Source organism: Pongo abelii, chromosome 9 (genome assembly GCF_028885655.2).
Source record: "Pongo abelii isolate AG06213 chromosome 9, NHGRI_mPonAbe1-v2.0_pri, whole genome shotgun sequence".
Classification (NCBI taxonomy): domain Eukaryota; kingdom Metazoa; phylum Chordata; class Mammalia; order Primates; family Hominidae; genus Pongo; species Pongo abelii.
The window spans coordinates 34,578,535-34,602,303 of record NC_071994.2 but is presented as its reverse complement, the minus strand read 5'-3'; the positions used below and the strand labels follow the sequence as shown (position 1 = coordinate 34,602,303).

General features: G+C 36.6%; 1 protein-coding gene across 1 annotated transcript in view; it reads right to left on the bottom strand.

The window, feature by feature from the left end:
* Positions 1-23,769, bottom strand: part of CCDC73 (coiled-coil domain containing 73) — a 186,272-nt gene that overhangs the window by 36,557 nt on the left and 125,946 nt on the right. Inside the window, exons 10-13 of the mRNA XM_054524520.2 lie at positions 14,857-14,985; positions 13,992-14,051; positions 13,121-13,225; positions 1,909-2,019 (exon numbers count right to left, since the gene is read on the bottom strand). Coding sequence (XP_054380495.1) covers positions 1,909-2,019; positions 13,121-13,225; positions 13,992-14,051; positions 14,857-14,985 — 405 coding nt within the window. The remainder of the gene's footprint in view (positions 1-1,908; positions 2,020-13,120; positions 13,226-13,991; positions 14,052-14,856; positions 14,986-23,769) is intronic.

The window sequence follows — 23,769 nt, the reverse complement described above, 5'->3', positions numbered from 1 at the left end:
GGTGGAAAACTTACAGATAGAAATACAGTTAAAAAGTAAATGTGATCTCCCACTGAAGAAAACTCTTATAGAACCAAGGCAGCTTTTTCTTACTTATCTATATTCTGTTGAGTACCAAAGCATAATGGAAGCAAAATGATTGCAGAACTTAAAAATTCTAAGATAAAACCAACTTTATCCACATTTATAGATTGAGGCCTCACCAGTGAAACTGCTTATTTTTCTTAACAGTTTTCTTTTTTTCTTGAGAGAGGAGCATGGTTGTAGTCTCAGAGAAAACGAATGTTTAATTTTCTTAGCTAAACTGATCTTTTTGGGTTTTTTTGCATGTTTGGCATATTTAAGTTTATATTTCCTTTTCACGTAAACAGTTTTCCTTATCCTGATAGCACCATTTCCATGGGCTTTTAAACACTGGGGATGAAAAGAAGGTACACGGATAAAATGTAGATTAACTGATGCTAAAATGAACATTACTATGCTTGTTGCCTAATCATAAACTGTACTAGTGTACCATTTAAGGATTTTTTAGTATTCTGATAAAATTAAATACAAAACTTTTCTTAGATTTAAGTAAATCTTAGCAAAACCATCAGTGAAGACTTGATGTCTCCAAACTATAAATTTAGAAAACATGTTAGTTCCTGCCGGGCGCGGTGGCTCACGCCTGTAATCCTAGCACTTTGGGAGGCTGAGGTGGGCGGATCACGAGGTCAGAAGATCGAGACCATCCTGGCTAACACGGTGAAACCCCGTCTCTACTAAAAATACAAAAAATTAGCCGGGCGTGGTGGCAGGCGCCTGTAGTCCCAGCTACTCAGGAGGCTGAGGCAGGAGAATGGAGTGAACCCGGGAGGCAGAGCTTGCAGTGAGCAGAGATCCGCCACTGCACTCTAGCCTAGGGGACAGAGCGATACTCTGTCCCAAAAAAAAAAAAAAAGAAAAGAAAACATGTTAGTTTCAAATGAATCAAATCAAGAGTTACTTATGTAATAATTTGAATCAAACAAAATAATCTACAGAAAATATTATCAAGCTGGTATTTAGATATCCATTACTATAATATATTGCATAGTATAATTAGCACAATAGTCTAAAACATAATCATACCTTCCCAAAATATAGCTGCATAAACTCATAGTGACTTTCTACTCTGTCACTTATTTAAAAAGAATTTAAAATGCAATTAAAATTGATATTAGCATAGAATAATCAATTTTGGGGTCCACCAGTGTTTAAAGTGAAACTTTATATTTCACAACTTGATTTTACCTCATCTTACACTATTATTTTATCTACCTTGCTGAATTAAAAATTATTATAAAATTTAAAAATGTGATTTAAGGAAACAGCCATGTTTAGAATACAACAACCCTTATGATATGTTGTTAATATGATAAAACGGTAATACTACAGAAGTCAACTACTGCACACATGTTCTAAACATGGCTCTAATATATCTCAACAAAACTGCTGAGGAAAGCAAAATAGATCAGTTAATAATAGTACATATATAATTATTTTAATCATTTACTAAAATAGTATGCAATGGTTTTATGAAAAAGTAAATTAATTTTTCTTTGTCACATATGGGAGCTCAAATTATATATATGTATATATATGTATATATATATGCACGCATATATATAGGTGTATATATATATATGCGTGCATGTATACACAAACATGTATTTGTGTGGTCTTCCATGCATAAAAGCATTACAGGGAATTTCATTAAATTTAGCTTTTAAAAAAGCATTCACCTTTTTGGAAATATGAGACCAAGAAAAAAATGTGTCTGATTTTAGTCCTCTAATATTTTTGCAATATTTTCTTAGCATTTATAGTTATTTTAAATGTCTAAAACTATTTAAAATATTTTAATATTTTACTATTTAATAAACTTACATGTCTTTTCCAAGTTCCTAGTGCTTTTTCATGCTCATTTTGAAGATTAAGAAACTTTTCTTCATTTTCTTTTACCTTCTCCCTTTGCAGCTCATTATCTCTTTCAAGGGTCTGCAATAAAATTAATTATCCAAAAAATAATCAATACCACATTAATGAATTTTGATGTGTTTTATGTTGCTTGGACCTTTGCTTCTAACATGCTGAAAGTGCCATACAGATCAGTGATAATGTGCTATCTCAACAATAATTTTCATAAATTAATGGAAAGGTGCTTATAGTTTAGCTAACAGAAAATAGGGGGAGGTTATGATAAAGAAATGGCTATAAAAGGGTATAAAAACATTGCCATTATTCAGTTTCACTGCATAAGTTTTAATATGCTGAAAAGGTAATATAAAGTACAGCACTGAAAAGTATGAAATGTAGCACGATCCAGCCTAACTCTACTAAAGAAATTTAACTACCATAGAACATTTTTTCCATTATCTGTTTATTTTAGAAATTAACTGGCTAGAAAACTCTTAAATACAATTTTAATTTTAATTTCAAATTAACACTTTTTAAGCATAACTTAAATATTTACCATATTAACTTAATTACTTCATTGAACTAACATAACAGAATCACTACCACACTCTCCCTCCCACAAAATAAACTTACAGAGTAAAAATACTACCACGTGTTTTCTAAGACTAGGTTTTTAAAGCTATTAAATCAGTGTCATCAATATTATTAGGTTTTTCCAATGTCTGCTGATAATCCAAGTAAATTTCTATAAAAAGATAAACAGTGATAGAACTCCTACCTACATGCCTAATACATCTGGAATCTTTAAGTTGTTTACAAAGCTATGTACATTCAGGTTAAAAATGTCAAGCCACACAAAAGGATATTTTTTTTTTAAAAAAGTAAAGTTATTCTCTCAGTTTTCCACCCCAGAAGTAACCACTTTAGCAGTTTCTTGTATATCTTTCCAGAAATTGTCTATATAACCATAAAAGTATGTAAAATATATATATATATTTAAATACAGATGAGACCATATCGTACACTGTTCTGTCATCTGCTTTTCTTCAAAAAAAAAAGTTTTGCTTACTTTCCATATTGCATATATAAATCCATCTCATTGGAATTCCATATTATTCATAGTACTCCCATCTATTTAGAGAATTCTCAATTACATCTAGAATATCAGTATGCAAAGATAAATGATGTAAAATTATGGCAACATATCTAATAAGAATTTTACAATTTTAACATGGAGATTCTCCTCTTGCTCATAAGAAGCTATGCATTTTAAGAGTACCCAATGAATACCTATTTTGATTGCCTCTATTTCAGGATAACATAGATATTTTTATAAAAGTAACAGTTCCTTAATTTATAGGTATATACAGTCATGTGTTGGTTATAGACAGGGATATGTTCTGATAATTCCATCATTAGGTGATTTTTGTCACTGTGTGAACATCACAGAGTGTACTTACACAAACCTAGATGGTATAGCCTACTAATGATATAGTCTACACGTAGACTATATGGTATAGCTTATTGCTCCTATGCTACAAACCTGTACAGCATCTTTCTGCACTGACTAGTGTAGGCAACTGTAACAAAATAGTATTTTTATAACTAAGGATATCTAAACATAGAAAAGGTACAGTAAAAATGAGGTATAAAAGATTAAAAATGGTACACATGTAACTATATTAAGGTACTTACCATGAACGTTGCTCTGGGTGAGTCAGTGAGGGAGTGGTCAGTGAATGTGAAGGTCTAGGACATTATTACTCACCAACATAGGCTTTATAAATGCTGTATACTTAGGCTACACTAAATTTTTTAAATTTTTTCTTTCTTCAATAATAAATCAAGCTAAGTTGACTTTATAAACTTTTTTTCACTTTTTGACTCTTTTGAAATAACACTTAGCTTAAAACACAAAGATTGTACAGCTGTATAAAAATATTTTCTTTCTTTATATCCTTATTCTATAAGCTTTCTTTCTATTTTTAAATTTTTATATTTTTCCTTTTTAAACTTTTTGGTCAAAAACTGAGATACATCATCACAGCACTATTCACAATAGCAAAGGCATGGAATCAACCTAAATGCTCATCAACAGTAGACTGGAGAAAGAAAATTTGGTACATATACACCATGGAATACGACAGAGCCATAAAAAGAATGAGATCATGTCCTTTGCAGCAACATGGATGGAGCTGGAGGCCATTATCCTAAGAAAACTAACACAGGAACAGAAAACCAAATACCACATGCTCTCACTTATAAGCGGGAGCTAAACGTTGAGCACATATAGACACAAAGAAGGGAACAATGGACACCAGGGCCTACTTGAGGGTGGAGGGAGATCAAAAAACTACCAATCAGGTACTATACTTATTATCTGGGTGACGAAATAATCTGTACACCAAACCTATGTGACACTCAATTTACCTATGTAACAAACCTGCACATGTACCTCTGAACCTAAAAGTTAAAAATACATATATGTAACATAAAATTTACCATTTTAACCATTTTTAGGTGTATAATTCAGTGGCACTGAGTATATTCACAATGTTGTGCAACTATCACCACTATCCATGTTCAGAACTTTTTCATCATCTCAAATAGAAATTCTGAATCCATTAAACAGGAGCTCCCATTTCCCCTCCCCAGTTGTTCATTTTAACAAATACATGTGTCCATGTAACTCCCAGAAGATATAGAGAACAGTTTTATTACTTCCAAAAGTTCCCTTGGGCCACTTTGCAGCACCCCTATTCTTCACTGACCATCAATAATCTGTTTTCTGTCTCTCTAATTGTGGCTTTTGTAGAATGCCCTATAAATGGAATCACGGAACAACAGTGTATGTAGCCTTTTGAGTCTGGCTTCATCTACTTAGCAAAATGCATTTGAGATTCATCCATTTTGTTGTGTGAATCAGTAGTTGGTTCTCTTTTACTGCTGAGTAATCTGTTGTATGGATGCACCATAGTTAGTTTATACATTGACCTCTGGGTTGAACATTTATGCTGTTTCTAGTTTTTAATGAATATTAATAAAGCCACTGTAAATATTATTTAAAAAAAACTAACACACAAACACACACATTAGCCTAGGCCTACACGAGTCAGGATTATCAATATTATGTCTTCCGCCTCCACATATTTTCCCTCTGGAAAGTCTTCAGGGGCAGTAATACCCATAGAACTGTCATCTCCTATCATAATACTCCCTTTTCTGGAATACTTCCTGAAGGACCTGCCTAAGGCTGTTTCACAGTTAACTTTTTTTTTCTTTTTCTTTTCTTTCTTTTTTTTTTTTTTTTTGAGACAAAGTCTTGCTCTGTTGCCCAGGCTGGGCTGCAATGGCGCAATCTCGGCTCACTGCAACCTCCATCTCTCAGGTTCAAGCGATTCTCCGGCCTCAGCCCCCTGAGTAGCTGGGATTACAGGTGCATACCACCACACTGGCTAATTTTTGTATTTTTAGTAGAGACGGAGTTTTACCATGTTGGTCAGGCTGGTTTCGAACTCTGGACCTCGTGATCCGCCCGCCTTGGCCTCCCAAAGTGCTGGGATTACAGGCATGAGCCACCACGCCTGGCCAACTTTTTTTTTTTTTTTCTAAAATAATGATAAGTAGTATAGTATAATAAATACATAAACTGGTAACATAGTCATTATTATCATTATCAAGTATTATGTACTATATATAATTGTATGTACTACACTTTTATATGACAGTGCAGCAGGTTTGTTTATACCAGCATTACCAACAAACGTGAGTAATGTGTTGTGCTATGACAATATGATGGGTATGATACTAGCAGATGATAGGAATTTTTACCTCCATTATAATCTTATGGGGCCACCATCTTACAAGTGGTCTGTCATTGACAAAACATTGTTATGTGGTGCATAACTATAAAACAGAGTAGTTTCTAAATATTTATAGTGTGTATAATAGATGCTGAGTACTTTAACATTCTAACAAATTTTTTTTTACTGATAACATACTGTATTTTAGAAGATAAACAAATAAAACTTTAGAGAAGATATGGGAGAATAAAACACAGTCTCTATCCTAGTAATAGTAAATGACCAAGAACATCATGCTCTTAAAACAGTGCACTAGCAATGTCAATCGTTTCTTGTCTGCACCCAATAACTCTATCTAAAGGAAACTGCCTACTTCAGGTATTCTCTCGATTTCAGTTTTTTGGAGACATCCATCCTTCCATTACAATTTTGACCTACTTCTCTCTCTCAGCCATACAAATAGGTTATCTCTGAGGATACCCTTTTTCAGTTCTGTCATGAGTCTCCTCTTTCCCAGATCCCATAGTTTCCTGTCTTGGTTTACTCCCTTGTCTTGGTAGAGCAAACATTCTATTACTTCTTGATAAAGGAGGCATAGGGTGGTAAATTTTTTGAGAACCTATATGTCTGAAGATGTCTTGATTCTACCAATACTTGGCAATTTGTTTGGCTAAATACAATACAACTCTGCTTCAGAAATCAATTTTTTCCCAACATCTGAAGGCATGGTTCTATTGTCTTCTAAGTTCCAGTGTTGCCACTGAGAAGTCTGAAACCTTGTGTTACCACTCTCATTCTTAATCCCTGTACATGACCTACTTTCTTGTACAATTTTAGAATCTTTTCTTTATGTGTTGTACAAAATTTCATAATGATATGCATTGGTATTGGGCAAGACCAACTTACATCTGTCAGGCCTGGATGACTTTTTTGTATTAATTCTTTGGTCATTTCCTCTCCCTCTATTTTCTCTCTTCTCTCTCTGACACTCACCAGACATCTTGAACTGACCCCCCAATTTCCTTTCCTGTTTTCCATCTTTTTGTCTTTTGGTTCTACTTTTTAGCAGACAGTATTATCTTCCAACCTTTCCTTTGCACTTTTTATGTCTGCATATATATTTATCTAAAGGGCTCTCTTTTATTCTCTGAGTTTCTTTATAAACTCAAAATTCTTGTTTTGTAGATTAACATATTCCCTTTAACTAAATATACCTTCTTAGTTTCTACAAGGTTTTTTCATTATCCTATTTGTTTTGTCTGTTTTTCATATTGGAGGCTGTATTAGGTTGTTCTTGCATTGCTAAAGAAATACCTGAGACTGGGTAATTTATAAGAAAAGAAGTTTAATTGGCCCATGGTTCTGCAGGCTGTACAGGAAGCATAGCACTGGCATCTGCTTCTGGCGAGGCCTAAGGAAGCTTTTACTCGTGGTGGAAGGTGAAGTGGGATCTTGCACATCACATGGTGAAAGCAGGAGCAAGAGCAAGGCACGCAGGTGCCACACACTTTTAAACAACCAGATCTTGTGAAAACGAGATCATTCACTATCTTGAGGACAGCACCAAGCCATGAGGAATCCGCCCCCGTGACGCACACACCTCCCACCAGGCCCCACCTCCAACATTGGGGATTATATCTCAACATGAGATTTGGGTGGATAAATATCTAAACCATATCAGAGGCTTTCTTCAAATGTCCAGTAATCCTTAACTACCTAATCATATTTTAAAATGAGGTATTAAAATGCCGGCTGAAAGTTTTGTCAAATGGTAAGTTTCACTGTGGATTGATCTGGCTGAGCTATATCACTGGGAAAGCTTAACTGTAGCAGCTATAGTCTTTTCTCTCAGGCAGGTTAGCTTCCCCTGAAAGGAATCTTCCATTTTTCTGCCAGAGAATTAGGCTAGCTGCCCTCTAAATGAGGATACTGGGCTGGAAGGTCTCACTATTTAGAATTCAGACTTCCAACCTCTTGTCAGTATCATACTCGTAGTAGTAAACTGATAAATTAGCTCTCAAAAAAAAAAAAAAAAAGCCTGATTTGAGGCATTTGCCATTTTCATTCATGTTAAATATTCACATCATAGTTAATTTCAAACTACCATTGGTTTAACAACCAGTTCACAAAATTCCTTAATATCTAACAACCAGCTCCCAATGGCAAAAGCTAGCTCCAGCAAACCACTAGATCCCCTTCCCCCGCAAAACCTCAGCTGTTCCTCAGATTCTCCAACAGAAACCTCCAATCTTCTGCAAAGTAGGAGAGGAGCACTGTCTACTTGGGCAGGGTGGGAAAGAGAATATGGGATTGCAATGGCTTCTTATATAGATTTAGTTTCTGGCTTCAGCTGCATACTGTACTTCTAGAGGCACATGATACTTGCAAATCCTGACCATTTCTGCATCTTTGATTTTGTTTCTACTTCTTCTCTTGTGCTAAGTAAATTACCATTGTCCATCTGGTTCCCACTTTTTAATACTATTACTGTTTCTTCCCCATTTCCTTGTCCTTGTGGATATATTAGTGTCATTTTATTGCCATTTCAAAAATATGTAATGTGGGGTTAAACATGCTTAACTAGAAGTCCTGACCAGGCAATACCTAAACTTGGAAAGACTATGAGTTTATTCATGTTCATCTTTCAGTCATTAAGAAAATTTAATGAGCTCCTACGATGTGCCAGACACTGTTTTAGGTTTTTATGCTACATCAGTGGAAATGTTGCTGTCCTTATGGAGTTTATATATATATATATATATATATATATATATATATATATATATATATATATATTTTTTTTTTTTTTTTTTTTTTTTTTTTTTTGAGACGGAGTTTCACTCTTGTTGCCCAGGCTGGAGTGCAATGGTGCAATGGTGCAATCTCAGCTCACTGCAACCTCTGCCTCCCAGGTTCAAGCAATTCCCCTGCCTCAGGCTCCCGAGTAGCTGGGATTACACGCATGTGCCATGACGCCCATCTAATTTTGTATTTTTAGTAGAGACGGGGTTTCACCATGTTGGTCAGGCTGGTCTTGAATTCCTGACCTCAGGTGATCCACCCACCCAGCCTCCCAAAGTGCTGGGATAACAAGCGTGAGCCACTGTGCCAGGCCATGGAGCTCATATTCTATCAGGGATTGTTTCCTGGCCTTTTGGCTAAGATTAAGTATAGCATATTCTATTAGGAAATTATTTGGGGTATTTTTGCATCTGGATAACAGAGAGAGCTGATCTAGCAATTTTGTTAGATCAGCTACACTAAGACCACAACTCTTAACTTGACCCTTCATGAGCTCTAAGTCCGGTACTTATGTACCATTGAATTCTACAGCGCCTACGGTAGTCATAAATATGTAGTTATGTGTGTCTCTGAGTTAATGGTGACTGTAAATATAATTCCAGGATCTTTTGACTATGACTACCAATAACTTAGATAATCCAAATGCCTCTCTCTTTTGAAAACCATCTCTGAAAAAAATTGATATTGTGAAAGTTCAAAATGAAGCCATTTGCTAATGCTTTAATCTTCCAAAAACTAAATGATCCTAATTAATACTATGAAAAAATACTATGAAAAAAACTAAGTATATTATTCTTGTTAATACTGTGACTACTGGAACATAACTATGCTTATAACTGGACTAAACTATAATTAAATCACAATAGAAAGTATTTCCTATCATGAAAATTTAGCTTTCTATACTCTAAATTTTACTACTAGGAAAGTAAGACAGATGACAGCATGATTGCAGAGCACTGAAAAACAGGTGGCCATTATCAAGAGTAATGATCCCTTTTAGTACAGGTAGAATGAGAATGCTCCTCAAGAAAACACTTGAGATATCTATGCAACATAATCCTCAGCAACAGTTCAACATTAATATTTTGTTATGCTTATTTCAGTGGTTCTCAGATACCAGTCTGCAGACAAGTACTGATCCATGACAAAACATTCACCAGTCCAAGGCAAAAAATGTCAATATAAGGTCATCAAATGTCTTTTCTTATAAAGGACTATCCTTTATCCTGAGATTATGTCCTTAATATATGTTTGATGTTAAAATGTTCTCTTTCATAAAATGATAGTAATGATAGATTGTATTGTTTGCATTTTTAATATCTTTACTTATCAAAATAAAAAGCTGACAATTCTGTTTTTGACAATACTTTAAAATGTTAGTTTATAAAATCTAGCTTCTCTATGTACTATCAAGGTTCAGGTAATACTTGTGGCAGTTAAAGAGAAAGGCATTTGAGAGTAAAAGAGAGAGGCATTTGATTATCTAATGATTGGTAGTCACAGTCAAAATATCCTGGAATTATATTTATAGTCACCATTAAATCAGAGAAACACATAACTGTATATAGGTTCTGTAGAATTCAGCAGTATGTAAGTACTGGACTTAGAGCTCATGAAGAGACAAGTTAAGAGTTATGATCTTAGTATAACTGATCTAACAAAATTGCTAGATAAGCTGCCATAGATCTAGGAAAAATATCTTAACAGTATGTTATAGAAATAGTGCTGGATTAGAATCACGACAGATTTAATCCTAATTTTGCCACTAATTTTGAGGCTTTGAACCACACTGCCTACATTTCCTGGGTCTCTCTTTTCATTAAACGAAATAGTTGGATTAGATGATCTTTAATATTGTGTTTGGCCTACAAATCTATGTTTCAGCTCATTTATTTGGATTAGAAGATGCTCTTGGTAACAGCTATTCATAAAGAACCTAGTTAAATTATATCATATGTTGCTTGGGAGAAGGTTCAACATATTAGAGAAATAGTTCCAATTATCTAACTATAGAGTGGGCAGGGGAGATGGGAGGTGAGTACTTGCTAATAGCTGGACTTTCAGAGAAACTTTTTTTGCTAGTCTTATATTGGAATAGATGAAGGGATTAAAAGAAGGGAGAGGTCTGACACCAGGATACCACCTCTCCCTCCCTCTTCTATAGTATTTGGGACACGTAAGAGAAATAAGGAAGGCAAAACTTTCGTTACATGATAAGCCATAGAACATCAATGGTGAGGAAATAATAAATGTTGCATTGCTCAGGTTCAATTTGGTTCCATTCAATGATAGACTCTGCATAATTTGTTGTGCCTGGTACGAAATGAAAAACACAGGGAAAAAAGTGCTACTAAAGGTACTAAAATATACAACTTTTTCCTTTCTTTGCAGCCCCTCCCTCTCTTTCAATTTGTCATGGTGCTTTTTATTTTCTATTTAATATCATGATCCTCTAGGCTTGGGGATACTCACCAGGCAAATGCAGACCCTCATAAGGTGCCTAAGGGCCTAATCACACAACTCAGCACGAGTGAGAGCCACCAGCTACCAGGTTCCCTGTCCTGCCAGCTGTTAGACCCAACTACTATGTCCTGGACATGGGTGGGGAAGAGAATCTTCCCTTCCCATGGGGCCTTCACCCCAACCCATGGCAAATGGGGGTGACTCTCAAGGGACTGCAACTGCCAGGAGGTATGCACTCAGTACCTGGACGGGGGATTCATCCTCCCTGCAGACCCCCACCAAGTCACCTGCCTAACACTTTAAGGCACTGCCAACCTGCAACAAAGACAACTGTTGTTATGTCTCACCCCAAAATACTGTGGGGTACATGCACACAACCTAGGCCCTCCCTGCCTGCACCTACACCCCAACCAAAGAGTAAAGGTCAACAGTAGAACACAGACCTTTCCCCACAAATGTGACCCAGTCAAACTGCACCAGTGGCAGGACGGGAACGAGGAGTAGGAGGCAAAGCAGGACGTAGGTCCCCAGAGGGTGGAAGAGCCAGCAGCCAAGAACCAGTCCTGGGACGTAGTGGAAATACCTGAGCTGAGGATCCAAGCCCCTAGCACATGCTCCATTACCATTAGACTTCATTTACAAAATGTAAATTCAAAATAAAATCTTCAAGACAGTGACCACGAAACATTAAACCTGAAGCAGAAGGCCATTCTGAGTGTGGGTCCCTATGATGCCGGTGTACTGGTCATACTCATGAAATTGGCCCTGGCCTTGATTGATGGTAGTTTTTATGTGGGAGGTAATTGTAGTTTTCTTGGGAAATGTTCAGCTTTACCCTGAACCCCTTCAGAAGGATAGAAGTATCTTCTACTGGCCACCCCAGTGGAACATATCCCCAACCCCTTTTCTGAATTGGACATCTCATCGCTTGGCCCAGTGGCTTACAGGGCAGTTCCTGCTCCTCCACTAATCTCCATGGTTCCTTCATGTGAAGCCAAAGAACCACTAAGGTTTTTTAAGAATAATACACTTCAAGCTCCATTGGCACAAATTACTCTAAAAACTTTCCTTTTTGAAATTTGTAGGCCAAAACTGGGCATCAGTTGATATGTTCTTGGTAAACTTCCAAACTCCAAGAAACATATGCCTAGTTGGCTGTGGTAGTGGGCACCTGTAATCCCAGTTACTTGGGAGGCTGAGGCAGGAGAATCGCTTGAACCCAGGAGGTGGAGGTTGCAGTGAGCCAAGATCATGCCACTGCACTCCAGCCTGGGTGACAGAGCAAGACTCCATCTCAAACCAAAAAAAAAAAAAGAAAGAAAACAAAACAAAACAAAAGAAATACATGCCAACCGCTTCCACATGAACTTATCACATTTTACTTTACTGGTAACACTAGAGTGGACCTTCACCTTTCTATAGCATTTCAAGCATCTAGCCAGGGAACAAAAGGCAGTCTCCCCTTCTTGTATCTCAGTCCCTACAAGAGATTTTCCTGTACATTTCTTCACTCAGCTTTATAAGGGGAAATCCTGCCTCTGCTAAGGATGTAAGAGAAAAAGCCTCTTTTTGAACTCTGCACTCCCAAATTATCAATGGCCAACAATGTCTTCTCCTTCCCAGTCATTTCCTTATATATACTGGAAAGAGGATGATGAGGTGTTTGTTGTGGTAACAGCGCCAATTTTATCATATTCCTGTGAAGAGAGATCTACCCCAAACTTCGGAGAGCTGGCTGAATGCTCTCTTAAACTGCAATTGACACTTTCACCTTTTATTTTCCATGTTAGATTGTGACCACAATTCTAAGACAAAAAAAAAAAATCCTACTCGTTCTGTTGTAAGAGTGGATTTTTCATTTTGTAAAATTAAGTCAGATACTTGATAAAATTTAACATTTCACTAGTGACATAAATGTTGAATAATATATGTTCATTACTTTAGACACTGAAAACAAGTTGATGAAAGAAGTCAATATCTTACCCCTAGAATTCAAAATAATCTCAATAAAACTGGACAGAAAAATAAACTAAACAGGAATTTAATTAGATGAAAATATACTAAAACACAGATAGATAGATAGATAGATAGATAGATAGATAGATAGATAGAACCTGATTATTTTCTTTTAGCACCTTCAATTCTGCCTCCATTTCAGTATTAGCTTGAATTTGTTGCCGAAGTAACTGCTGCATATGTTGGAAAGAAATGATGATATCCTTTGAAAATACACAAATATGATATATCAATTTAAAAGTTTTAAGATAGGTATGTTTCTAAGATCATTCTTCACATACATTTTCTAGTTTCCTAACTCATTGTATTTATAGTTTAATTTCAATACTTTATATTAAACTAATGGCACATCTAATGGTATCTAAAATAATTTCTATTACATTATTTCCAAGAGTCCCTCAAATAATTAACAAAGTTTTTTGGAATAAACTGTGGATTCTAAGACACATGTGAAGAATTCAAAACTAAAATAAAGATTTTTTGGCTCGCCACCCCCCAACAGTAAATATATCACTACTAAAACGTCATATGAGGTATAATATTATAAAATGTCATAATGGGCTAGGGTGTCATGGCATACATTCAGAGTCAAATGGAGGAAAAGCAGAAGAGAAAAAAGAAACAGGAGGAATATTCTTTCACACATCTTTTAAAAAATGGAATAATTATAAGCATCCAATAGACTCAAATGAGAGTATAATGTCCTGAAAAAGTATGCACTACACATAAATAAACTTCAATAATTATTTGTTAGGGTATCACTGGTCTAATCTATCAAGGAAAAAAATCTAAGGTATTTTTTAATGAAAGTATATTGAGACTGATTTTAAAAAGTATACACATGCACATTTAATACACATTAACTGAGTGCCTACTATGTGCTATGCATGATTCCACTTAACTTATTTTTTACATTTTATCTGATTTTTAGAATATTTACTGGCTTCCAAATATCTTATGATAGCTTACCTGTTTTTCTTCTTGAATACGGGTAATCTCTTCATTAATCTTCTCATTTAATTCCAATTCCTTTAAAATTTGAATAGTTTTAAAGTTATGATATAAAACTCAGCAAATTCTACATTCAATTCAGTACTAAATAAATTTTGGAGTGTTATGACCTATTACTACCCCCAGAGTACCCACATTTGTTTTTTTGTTTGTTTATTTGTTTGTTCGTTTTGAGACTGTGTCTCGCTCTATCACCCAGTCTGGAGTGCAGTGGTGCGATCTTGGCTCACTGCAACCTCCACCTCTTGGGTTCAAGCGGATTCCATGCCTCATCCTCCCAAGTAGCTGGGATTACAGATGCCCACCACTACGCACAGCTAATTTTTGTATTTTTAGTGGAGACGGGGTTTCATCATGTTGGCCAAGCTGGTCTCGAACTCCTGACCTCAAGTGATCCACCCACCTCAGCCTCCTAAAGTGCTGGGATTACAGGCGTAAGTCACTGCACCCGGCCCAAAGTACCCACATTTGTTTGTGGTTTAAACAGTGACTTCAGTGAACTGAAGAAGATATTATATACCAACATAGGTTGGTGCAAACTTGTAAATGTTAAAAACTATAAACTCATCTCCAAAGCTATCCTGGAGATACCATTGTACCACAAGATTACTCAAAACCATATTCAAGTAGAAATAAAGTAGTCCTAGCCAAATCTTATTGTCCTAAAGTCTATGGCAAAAATTAATAAAAAAGCAGATTCATAATACCTTTAACTATGCATATTGACTTTGCAAAGACAGAATATTTTTGTGTTACAATCCTGAAATCTCATAAGTTTTATTGAAAATATTAATGTTATAAACAAATACATTTAATAAAATACCATGTTGAGTCTTTCTTGAAGTTCTTGAAATTTTTGTTCTTTAATTGTTAGATTGATGTTTTCTTCTCCCATCTTATATTGACATGTGACTTTGGACTTTATCAAGTCTGAGGCTGCTTTTTTTAGTTCCTTAATAAGAAACATATCAAACAGAAAATTCAGTACACATATTTCACTAAAACAAGGTACTTTCCTGACAGTTTCAAAGTTCATCCTTAAGCCTATAATTATAATTTGTTATATTTCATATATCAAGATAATACTACTGGTCCATTAAAGTGTATTTTCCCTAGTTCCCTTGCAAGATTAGCCAAGGTGGGAACATAATCTGTGGTTGTGGATCAGGCAAAGTTAATCAATCATAAAGAGATTGACTGCATGACTTTGAATCTTAAAAGGAGTGTACTAACAAAATCAACTAACTAACCAGAAGTACAGTGTTTCCATTATTTATTAAACAAACATCTTCTGAGATAAAAAGATAACAAGGAAATCTCAATTCCCAAATTGATTAGCCTCTAATAGGAAAAATTATGTAAGAAATAATTACAATACAATGTAATGAGTGCTATATTAGAAAAATGTAAAAAACATAAACTGAGTACATCAACAAGGTATTACATGCGAAAGGTGCTATTTGAACTGAATCTTTTTAAAGATAAATTTGCAAAGAAGACAACAAAGGGGTAGGCATTCAGGCAAAAGGTTCTACACGCACAAAGCCACAGAAACATGAAAGAGCATGATATTTTTCAGGGAAACAGAACTAATAAGATATGACTGGAGCTAATGTGTTATTTCAGGGGACAGAGTAGAATATTAGTAGTTGTGGCTAGAAATTTGGCAGGATTCAAATATTGAGAAGGACTTGTATGTTACACTAAAGAGTTTGAATGTTATACTATAAAAAAAAAAATGGGGAATTAACCACTGAAGGATTCTGAGTAGAAGAATGACATAACAAAATTTGCATTTTAGAAAAATAACTCTGGCAGTGTTGTGGAGGGTGGAACTGAAGGATGTAAAAGCAGTCTTCATTTATGAAGTTACATGTTCATTGAGTTTAGCAGATACCAATCAAACACATTAAAATCTTGAAATACCAACTTTTGAATTAGTGTGCAATTGATTGTGCTGTTCTTCTGTGTATATTGACTATATTAAATACTCAAGAATCTGATTTTCAGTCTCAGCTACACAGTATCTGAACTCCCTTATAAAGTTAGTACCTGGCATCTTTGCTTCTCTGGTAGGCAGTGGGCAGTTTTTCTTTTTTCTTTTTTTTTTTTTTTTTTTTATTTGAGACAGAGTCTTGCTCTGTCGCCCAGACTGGAGTGTAGTGGCACAATCTCGGCTCACTGCAAGCTCTGCCTCCTGGGTTCATGCCATTCTTCTGCCTCAGCCTCCCGAGCAGGTGGGACTACAGGCGCCCACCACCACGCCTGGCTAATTTTTTTTGTATTTTTAGTAGAGACAGGGTTTCACCATGTTAGCCAGGATGGTCTCGATCTCCTGACCTTGTGATCCACCCACCTCGGCCTCCCAAAGTGCTGGGATTACAGGCGTGAGCCACCGCGCCCAGCCAGTTTTTCTACATTATAAGAGCCGACTGCCTATCAGAGAAGCAAAGATGCCAGGTACCAGCTTTATAAGCATGAGGCTAGGCTCTGCTAATCTGATGCACCTGTCTTGGATACTGGATTAGTTATCACAAAAAAACAAGGACTACTGCAAATCCATCTGTGGGTAGATAGTCAGGGAAGTGTAGTAACTTCAAGCTTCTATGGGTGAGTGATACCGCAGCAGCAGCAGCAGCAGCATCCACTATGGTCAGCAATGATGGTATAAGCTGTGATATACAGTATTCAAGAGTGGAAGCTGGTTTTATGCTATGGTCTTGGATACTGCATAGCCTCCCTTGTTTGTAATCATTTTTCAAGTCCGAGATGACCAATGCCCTTCCAATAAATTCCTTTGCTGACTAAATCAGTGTGCAATTAAGAATCCTGACTACTTCACTTTTTTAAAAGTCTTAAGAACTGGATAAACAACAAACTTTTGACTCTTTTGTAGAAGTAAGTTGATTTATTAGAGTGGTGACATTATAGGAAATTTTTATTTTCTTCATTATGTGATTAGTATTTTCTATTTTTCATAAAATAAAAACATTTTTTGTAGTTTTAAAATCGTATTTAAGCTGTAAAAACAGGTACTATCACTTAGAGAGTTATTGGAGGATAAAAAATGGAAAATGACTCAATCCTAAGAAAAATTCATAGATTAGAGAAGAAGCCAGTATATAAGGCTGAGAAATAAAATCAACTGAGATAGGAGGAAACCCAAAAGGAAGCTGAAAGAGGAGCAGTAGAAAACAGGGCTACTAATACCTTCAAAGTTCTACATGTTACAGCTTTAGCCACCCAGGGAAAAACTCACCCAAGTATATCCTAACTCCAAATTCAAAATCCAGGAGAAAGGACTCATTGGTCTTAGTTCAAATACCACCTTTGGATATGTACACTGCAAAAAATGACTGCTAAAGTAACCATGTGAGTCAAGAGATAGGGCTCTATTCTTAGAAAAGCAGGCAGACAAATTGATGTCTGGCATAAAGAGAACAATTAGTATATATCAAAGGAATGAACGAAAGTTTGAATGAAGGGGGTAGACCTTGAGCTGGGCCTTGAAGAATGAGTAGTATAGTGGATATCCTCCATTTATCACTCCTGATTCACTTCCCACCCTTTCTCCACACTGCTCTGTGCCCTATGCGGCTGATATCTGTGGGTATAGCAAACTCTCTGCCTTCTGGCTCCTGATTGGGTTAAATCTGTGGGAGGTACTAGTAGATCAGTAGGCTATAAAGAGAAACAGAATGAGGTATTTTACCAGCTCCCTCCTTACTAACCACAAATTGGCAATAGCTCTATATCTGTATCAAAGATCACAGCTAATCCTAGTGATTTGGGAGGCTAAGGCAGGAGGATTGCTTGAAGCCAAGAGTTCAAAACTAGACTGGGCAACAAAGCAAGACCCTGTCTCTAAATAAATAAAAAAATAAGCCAGGCATGACGGTGTATGCATCTGGTCCTAGCTACTCGGGAAGCTGAAGCTGGAGGATCACTTGAGCCTAGGAGTTCAAAGCTGCAGTGAGCGATAATTGTGCCACAGCGACCCCCACCACCCCCATCTCTTAAAAATAAAAACCCACCCCCTACCCTCGTCTCTTTAAAAAAAAAGAAAGAAAAAGAAAAAGAAAAAAAAAGCCCGCAGCTTCTGCCTTAGGCTTTCTTCTGCAGCTATAGCTACAGCTCTTTCCAGATTCCAGCATCTGCTTCATTCTCATATCTCTTCAGGTACAGGTGTGTTAATCATTCTCCCACTACTTTTATCTGTGGGGTGCTTCACCATCCCTTGTTGTTTTCCCTTACCTCTGTCTACAACTACGTAAATAGCTTATTCATTAATCTTTTCTCAATTACCATTCCAATGTGCCACCTATTTCCTGGTCCAACCCTGTTTAGTACAAGTACATTGAGAGAAAGCATTTCAAGTATGGGAAGGGATGTAGAGGAAAACAAAACCAAAAGGCAGAAAGAACTAAGAATTATGCTAATGGCAAAAAGAATTTTGGCTAAAATAGAATGGGAGATGCTTGTTAAGAAGCAATAACAAACAATATTGAACACGTAGAATGGACCAGATCATGAAAGCTCTGGAAAGCCAATTAAAGCAGCCTGGGACTTGATTTGGTAGGCAAAGGAGAATTATTTATCATTTCTTCTACATATACCAAGTACCTCCTGTGTGTCAGGCACATAGAAGTTAAATCACTATCTTAGTAAACTTAGTCTGGCAAAAAGAATGAATAAAAACTTGAGAAAAGAACACTGGCTAAGAGGCTATTACATTAATCCAGGCATGAGATGATGAGTATCTATAGTATTGAAAAATGGAGAGTAAAAAATATGAGACATTCTAAAGAAAAATATAATAGACTGAACAAAGAGAATAAAGGAAAAAGATGGGTCAAAAATGAGTCAAAGATGATTCTAGAGTGACTAAGTGAAACTGGAAAAAAGGAAAAGGTGACCATGAAATGTGAAAGGAAGAAACATAAAAATGGAAAGGAAATAGAAAGTGTGCTTCACTAATGGAAGAGACAAAAAGTATATTTAAAATTACACAAAATAAGAGACAGAAAATTTCCTGAGACAGACTCTTTCAAAAGCCAAAAAAATACAAATTATTAAGCCTGAACCATAGGTTAACTATTCTCAGAAAAGTCCTTCATTTACATTTTTTTCAAATTACAAAAGGCTGAACATGAGGAATTCCCTCAAATAAAGTTTCAATGTATCAGTGATGATTCACCTTCACAGGTAGCAAGATAGCTTCCTTTGAAAGGAGAGTTGCATGAATTTTTTTTCAGAGGTAGAGTGGATGGGAGAGTGAAGAATCCAATGTGTGACTTGTTAACCCTGAAGTTACAATAAGTCACAAAAGGAGATGATCTACAGGTAGTTGAACATATAGAACCAGAGATTAAGAGAAATGTGAAACTGAAAAACTATGTATGCCGTCATGCACATGACGTGAATGGTTGACTTAAGAAGTCTGAGCTCACTGAAACAAAGACTTTGAAAAAAGCAAAACTCTATCCCAAAACTCTATCCTTATAGAGTTTTGGAAGAATGGAGGAAAAAGATAATCAGGGAGTCAGAGGAATTTATTTTAGAGTAGACGACCTTGGAAAAGTTAACTATGACATAAATGTCATAAAACCAATCATTTTATGTTTTAAACATCCATAAATTTGTACAAAACACAATATTTGGTAATGAAAAACACAAAGTGTCAGTAACACTTAGGATGCTTTAGCTATAAATATCAGAAAACCATAACTAAACCACAAAATAATCAGGAAATTTACTATCCTATAACAGGGACCACAAAGTTAGGAAGGCTGGTTGACCTGGATACTCGATATAGTTCAATATAGACTAGTTATTTTCATGTCTCCACTTTCCATTCTTGGGCCTCTTCCTTAGACTATTAACAAGAGGCCAATTCAGGTATTATATGGCAACTGTATAATTCTGGGACTCATTAAAGAGAAAGAAAATGTTTCCTTGAACTACTTCTTGCTTGCCAGAATTGGATCACATGCTCATTCCTGAACCAAACACTGCCATGAGGAATGGAGTAATATTAATTGGCTTGGAGACGGAATGAGGTGGAATGAATGCTGGGGAATTATCACAATGTCAGTTACAAGAACAGTTTCAGCTAATGTTATAAAAATTACAGATTGTTTAGAATACTACTGATTACAACCATTATGCAAAACAAAGTGAGGCAAGGTGGAAAATCTTTTTTATAAGCTGCTTGACATTAATTCACCCAGTCTCTTTGGGTCAGTTCGCTCTACAAAAAAAAAAAAAAAAGGTTGGATCCAGTTAACCACTTTCAAATCATGCCCTGAGAAGTTTTAGCAGTTCCATGGTACCCCTCCAGGGCTGCTAACAGAGACGAGAAGCCAACAGGTATAGCTCCAGGATTCTTCCAACCCTTCCTTCAACCACAAAGGCTCTACCTTTATTTGCTTCAGTATTGAGCTTCTACATCTTTTCAAAGTGCTTTTTCATACATTTTATAATTTTATATTTATTATACATATATAAAACAGGAAAGGCAGATATTACTGTATTTCTATTACAAATGAGAATACCGGTTGGGTGTGATGGCTCATACCCATAATCCCAGCACTTTGGGAGGCTGAGGCAGGAGGAATGCTTGAGCCTAGGAATTTAAGACCAGCCTGGGCAACATAGTGAGAACCCATCTCTAAAAAAAAAACAAAAATTAGTCAGGCATAGTGGCATGCCTCTGGTCACAGCTACTCAGGAGGCTGAGGTAGGAGGACTGCTTGAGCCCAGGTGTTCACCAGCACTGCAGTGAGTTGTGATATCGCACCACTGCACTCCGGCCTGGGCAACAGAGTGAGACCCCGACTCAAAAAAAGAGAGAGAGAGAATACAAAGGGGGTAAAGAAGAAAAGCAACACCAGTATGCTTTGGGCCATGTACCTCCTTGGGATGGCTACAGTTGAAAGGTTTAACTTTTAAAGAAAAGGTGAAGTAATGACTTAATATAAACAGAAGAAAAAGAAACATCATGCAGGGAATTCCACATAAGCGGGAACAGTCTAATGGACTGGGTGAAGGTCTAGAGGTAATACGTTTGGGTATGTCATGGTAAAGATGACAGAAAAGGATCCTCTGGTTGGAGAAAGGGGAAGGCTGAATGAAAAAGCCCAAAAGAAGCAGAATATCGAATACCTTCAAGGTGGTGACATGCTAGTCTGCAGTTCTGCAGTGTGAAGGAATATAAGGAGCTGGTAGTTTAGGAGCATGAATTGTCAACAATGTCCCCTTTTATTTTATTTTTTTAAGCTTTTAATTTTTATTCATCTCTTCATCAATTGGAGTGAATAGACAATTTTTTTTATTATACTTCAAGTTCTATGGTACATGTGGACAATGTGCAGGTTTGTTACATATGCATACATGTGCCATGGTGGTTTCCCGCACCCATTAACTTGTCATTTACATTAGGTATCTCTCCTAATGCTATCCCTCCCCCCTCCCCCCACCCCACGACAGGCCCTGGTGTGTGATGTTCCCCTTCCTGTGTCCAAGTGTTCTCATTGTTCAATTCCCGCCTGTGAGTGAGAACATGCGGTGTTTGGTTTTTTGTCCTTCCGATAGTTTGCTGAGAATGATGGTTTCCAGCTTCATCCATGTCCCTACAAAAGACATGAACTCATCCTTTTTTATGGCTGCATAGTATTCCGTGGTGTATATGTGCCACATTTTCTTTTTTTTTTTTATTTTATTATTATTATACTTTAAGTTTTAGGGTACATGTGCACAATGTGCAGGTTTGTTACATATGTATACATGTGCCATGTTGGTGTGCTGCACCCATTAGCTCGTCATTTAGCATTAGGTATATCCCCTAATGCTATCCCTCCCCCCTCCCCCCACCCCACAACAGTCCCCAGAGTGTGATGTTCCCCTTCCTGTGTCCATGTGTTCTCATTGTTCAATTCCCACCTATGAGTGAGAACATGCAGTGTTTGGTTTTTTGTCCTTGCGATAGTTTGCTGAGAATGATGGTTTCCAGCTTCATCCATGTCCCTACAAAGGACATGAACTAATCATTTTTTATGGCTGCATAGTATTCCATGGTGTATATGTGCCACATTTTCTTAATCCAGTCTATCATTGTTGGACATTTGGGTTGGTTCCAAGTCTTTGCTATTGTGAATAGTACTGCAGTAAACATACGTGTGCATGTGTCTTTATAGCAGCATGATTTATAATCCTTTGGGTATATACCCAGTAATGGGATGGCTGGGTCAAATGGTATTTCTAGTTCTAGATCCTTAAGGAATCGCCACACTGTCTTCCACAATGGTTGAACTAATTTAAAGTCCCACCAACAGCGTAAAAGTGTTCCTATTTCTCCACATCCTCTCCAGCTCCTGTTGTTTCCTGACTTTTTAATGATCACCATTCTAACTGGTGTGAGATGGTATCTCATTGTGGTTTTGATTTGCATTTCTCTGATGGCCAGTGATGATGAGCATTTTTTCATGTGTCTTTTGGCTGCATAAATGTCTTCTTTTGAGAAGTGTCTGCTCATCTCCTTCGCCCACTTTGTGATGGGGTTGTTGTTTTTTTTTTCTTGTAAATTTGTTTGAGTTCTTTGTAGATTCTGGATATTAGCCCTTTGGCAGATGAGTAGATTGCAAAAATTTTTTCCCATTCTGTAGGTTGCCTGTTCACTTTGATGGTAGTTTCTTTTGGTGTGCAGAAGCTCTTTAGTTTAATTAGATCCCAATTGTCAATTTTGGCTTTTGTTGCCATTGCTTTTGGTGTTTCAGACATGAAGTCCTTGCCCATGCCTATGTCCTGAATGATATTGCCTAGGTTTTTTTCTAGGGTTTTTATGGTTTTAGGTGTAACATTTAAGTCTTTAATCCATTTTGAATTAATTTTTGTATAAGGTGTAAGGAAGGGATCCAGTTTCAGCTTTCTACATATGGCTAGCCAGTTTTCCCAGCACCATTTATTAAATAGGGAATCCTTTCCCCATTTCTTGTTTTTATCAGGTTTGTGAAAGATCAGATGGTTGTAGATGTGTGGTATTATTTCTGAGGGCTCTGTTCTGTTCCATTGGTCTGTATCTCTGCTTTGGTACTAGTACCATGCTGTTTTGGTTACTGTAGCCTTATAGTATAGTTTGAAGTCAGGTAGCGTGATGCCTCCAGCTTTGTTCTTTTGGCTTAGGATTGTCTTGGCAATGTGGGCTCTTTTTCGGTTCCATATGAACTTTAAAGTAGTTTTTTCCAATTCTGTGAAGAAAGTCATTGGTAGCTTGATGGGGATGGCATCGAATCTATAAATTACCTTGGGCAGTATGGCCATTTTCACCATACTGATTCTTCCTACCCATGAGCATGGAATGTTCTTCCATTTGTTTGTGTCCTCTTTTGTTTCATTGAGCAGTGGTTTGTAGCTCTCCTTGAAGAGGTCCTTCACATTGTTTGTAAGTTGGATTCCTAGGTATTTTATTCTCTTTGAAGCAATTGTGAATGGGAGTTCACTCATGATTTGGCTCTCTGTTTGTCCGTTATTGGTGTATAAGTATGCTTGTGATTTTTGCACATTGATTTTGTATCCTGAGACTTTGCTGAAGTTGCTTATCAGCTTAAGGAGATTTTGGGCTGAGACGATAGGGTTTTCTAAATATACAATCATGTCATCTGCAAACAGAGACAACTTGACTTCCTCTTTTCCTAATTGAATACCCTTTATTTCTTTCTCTTGCCTGATTGCCCTGGCC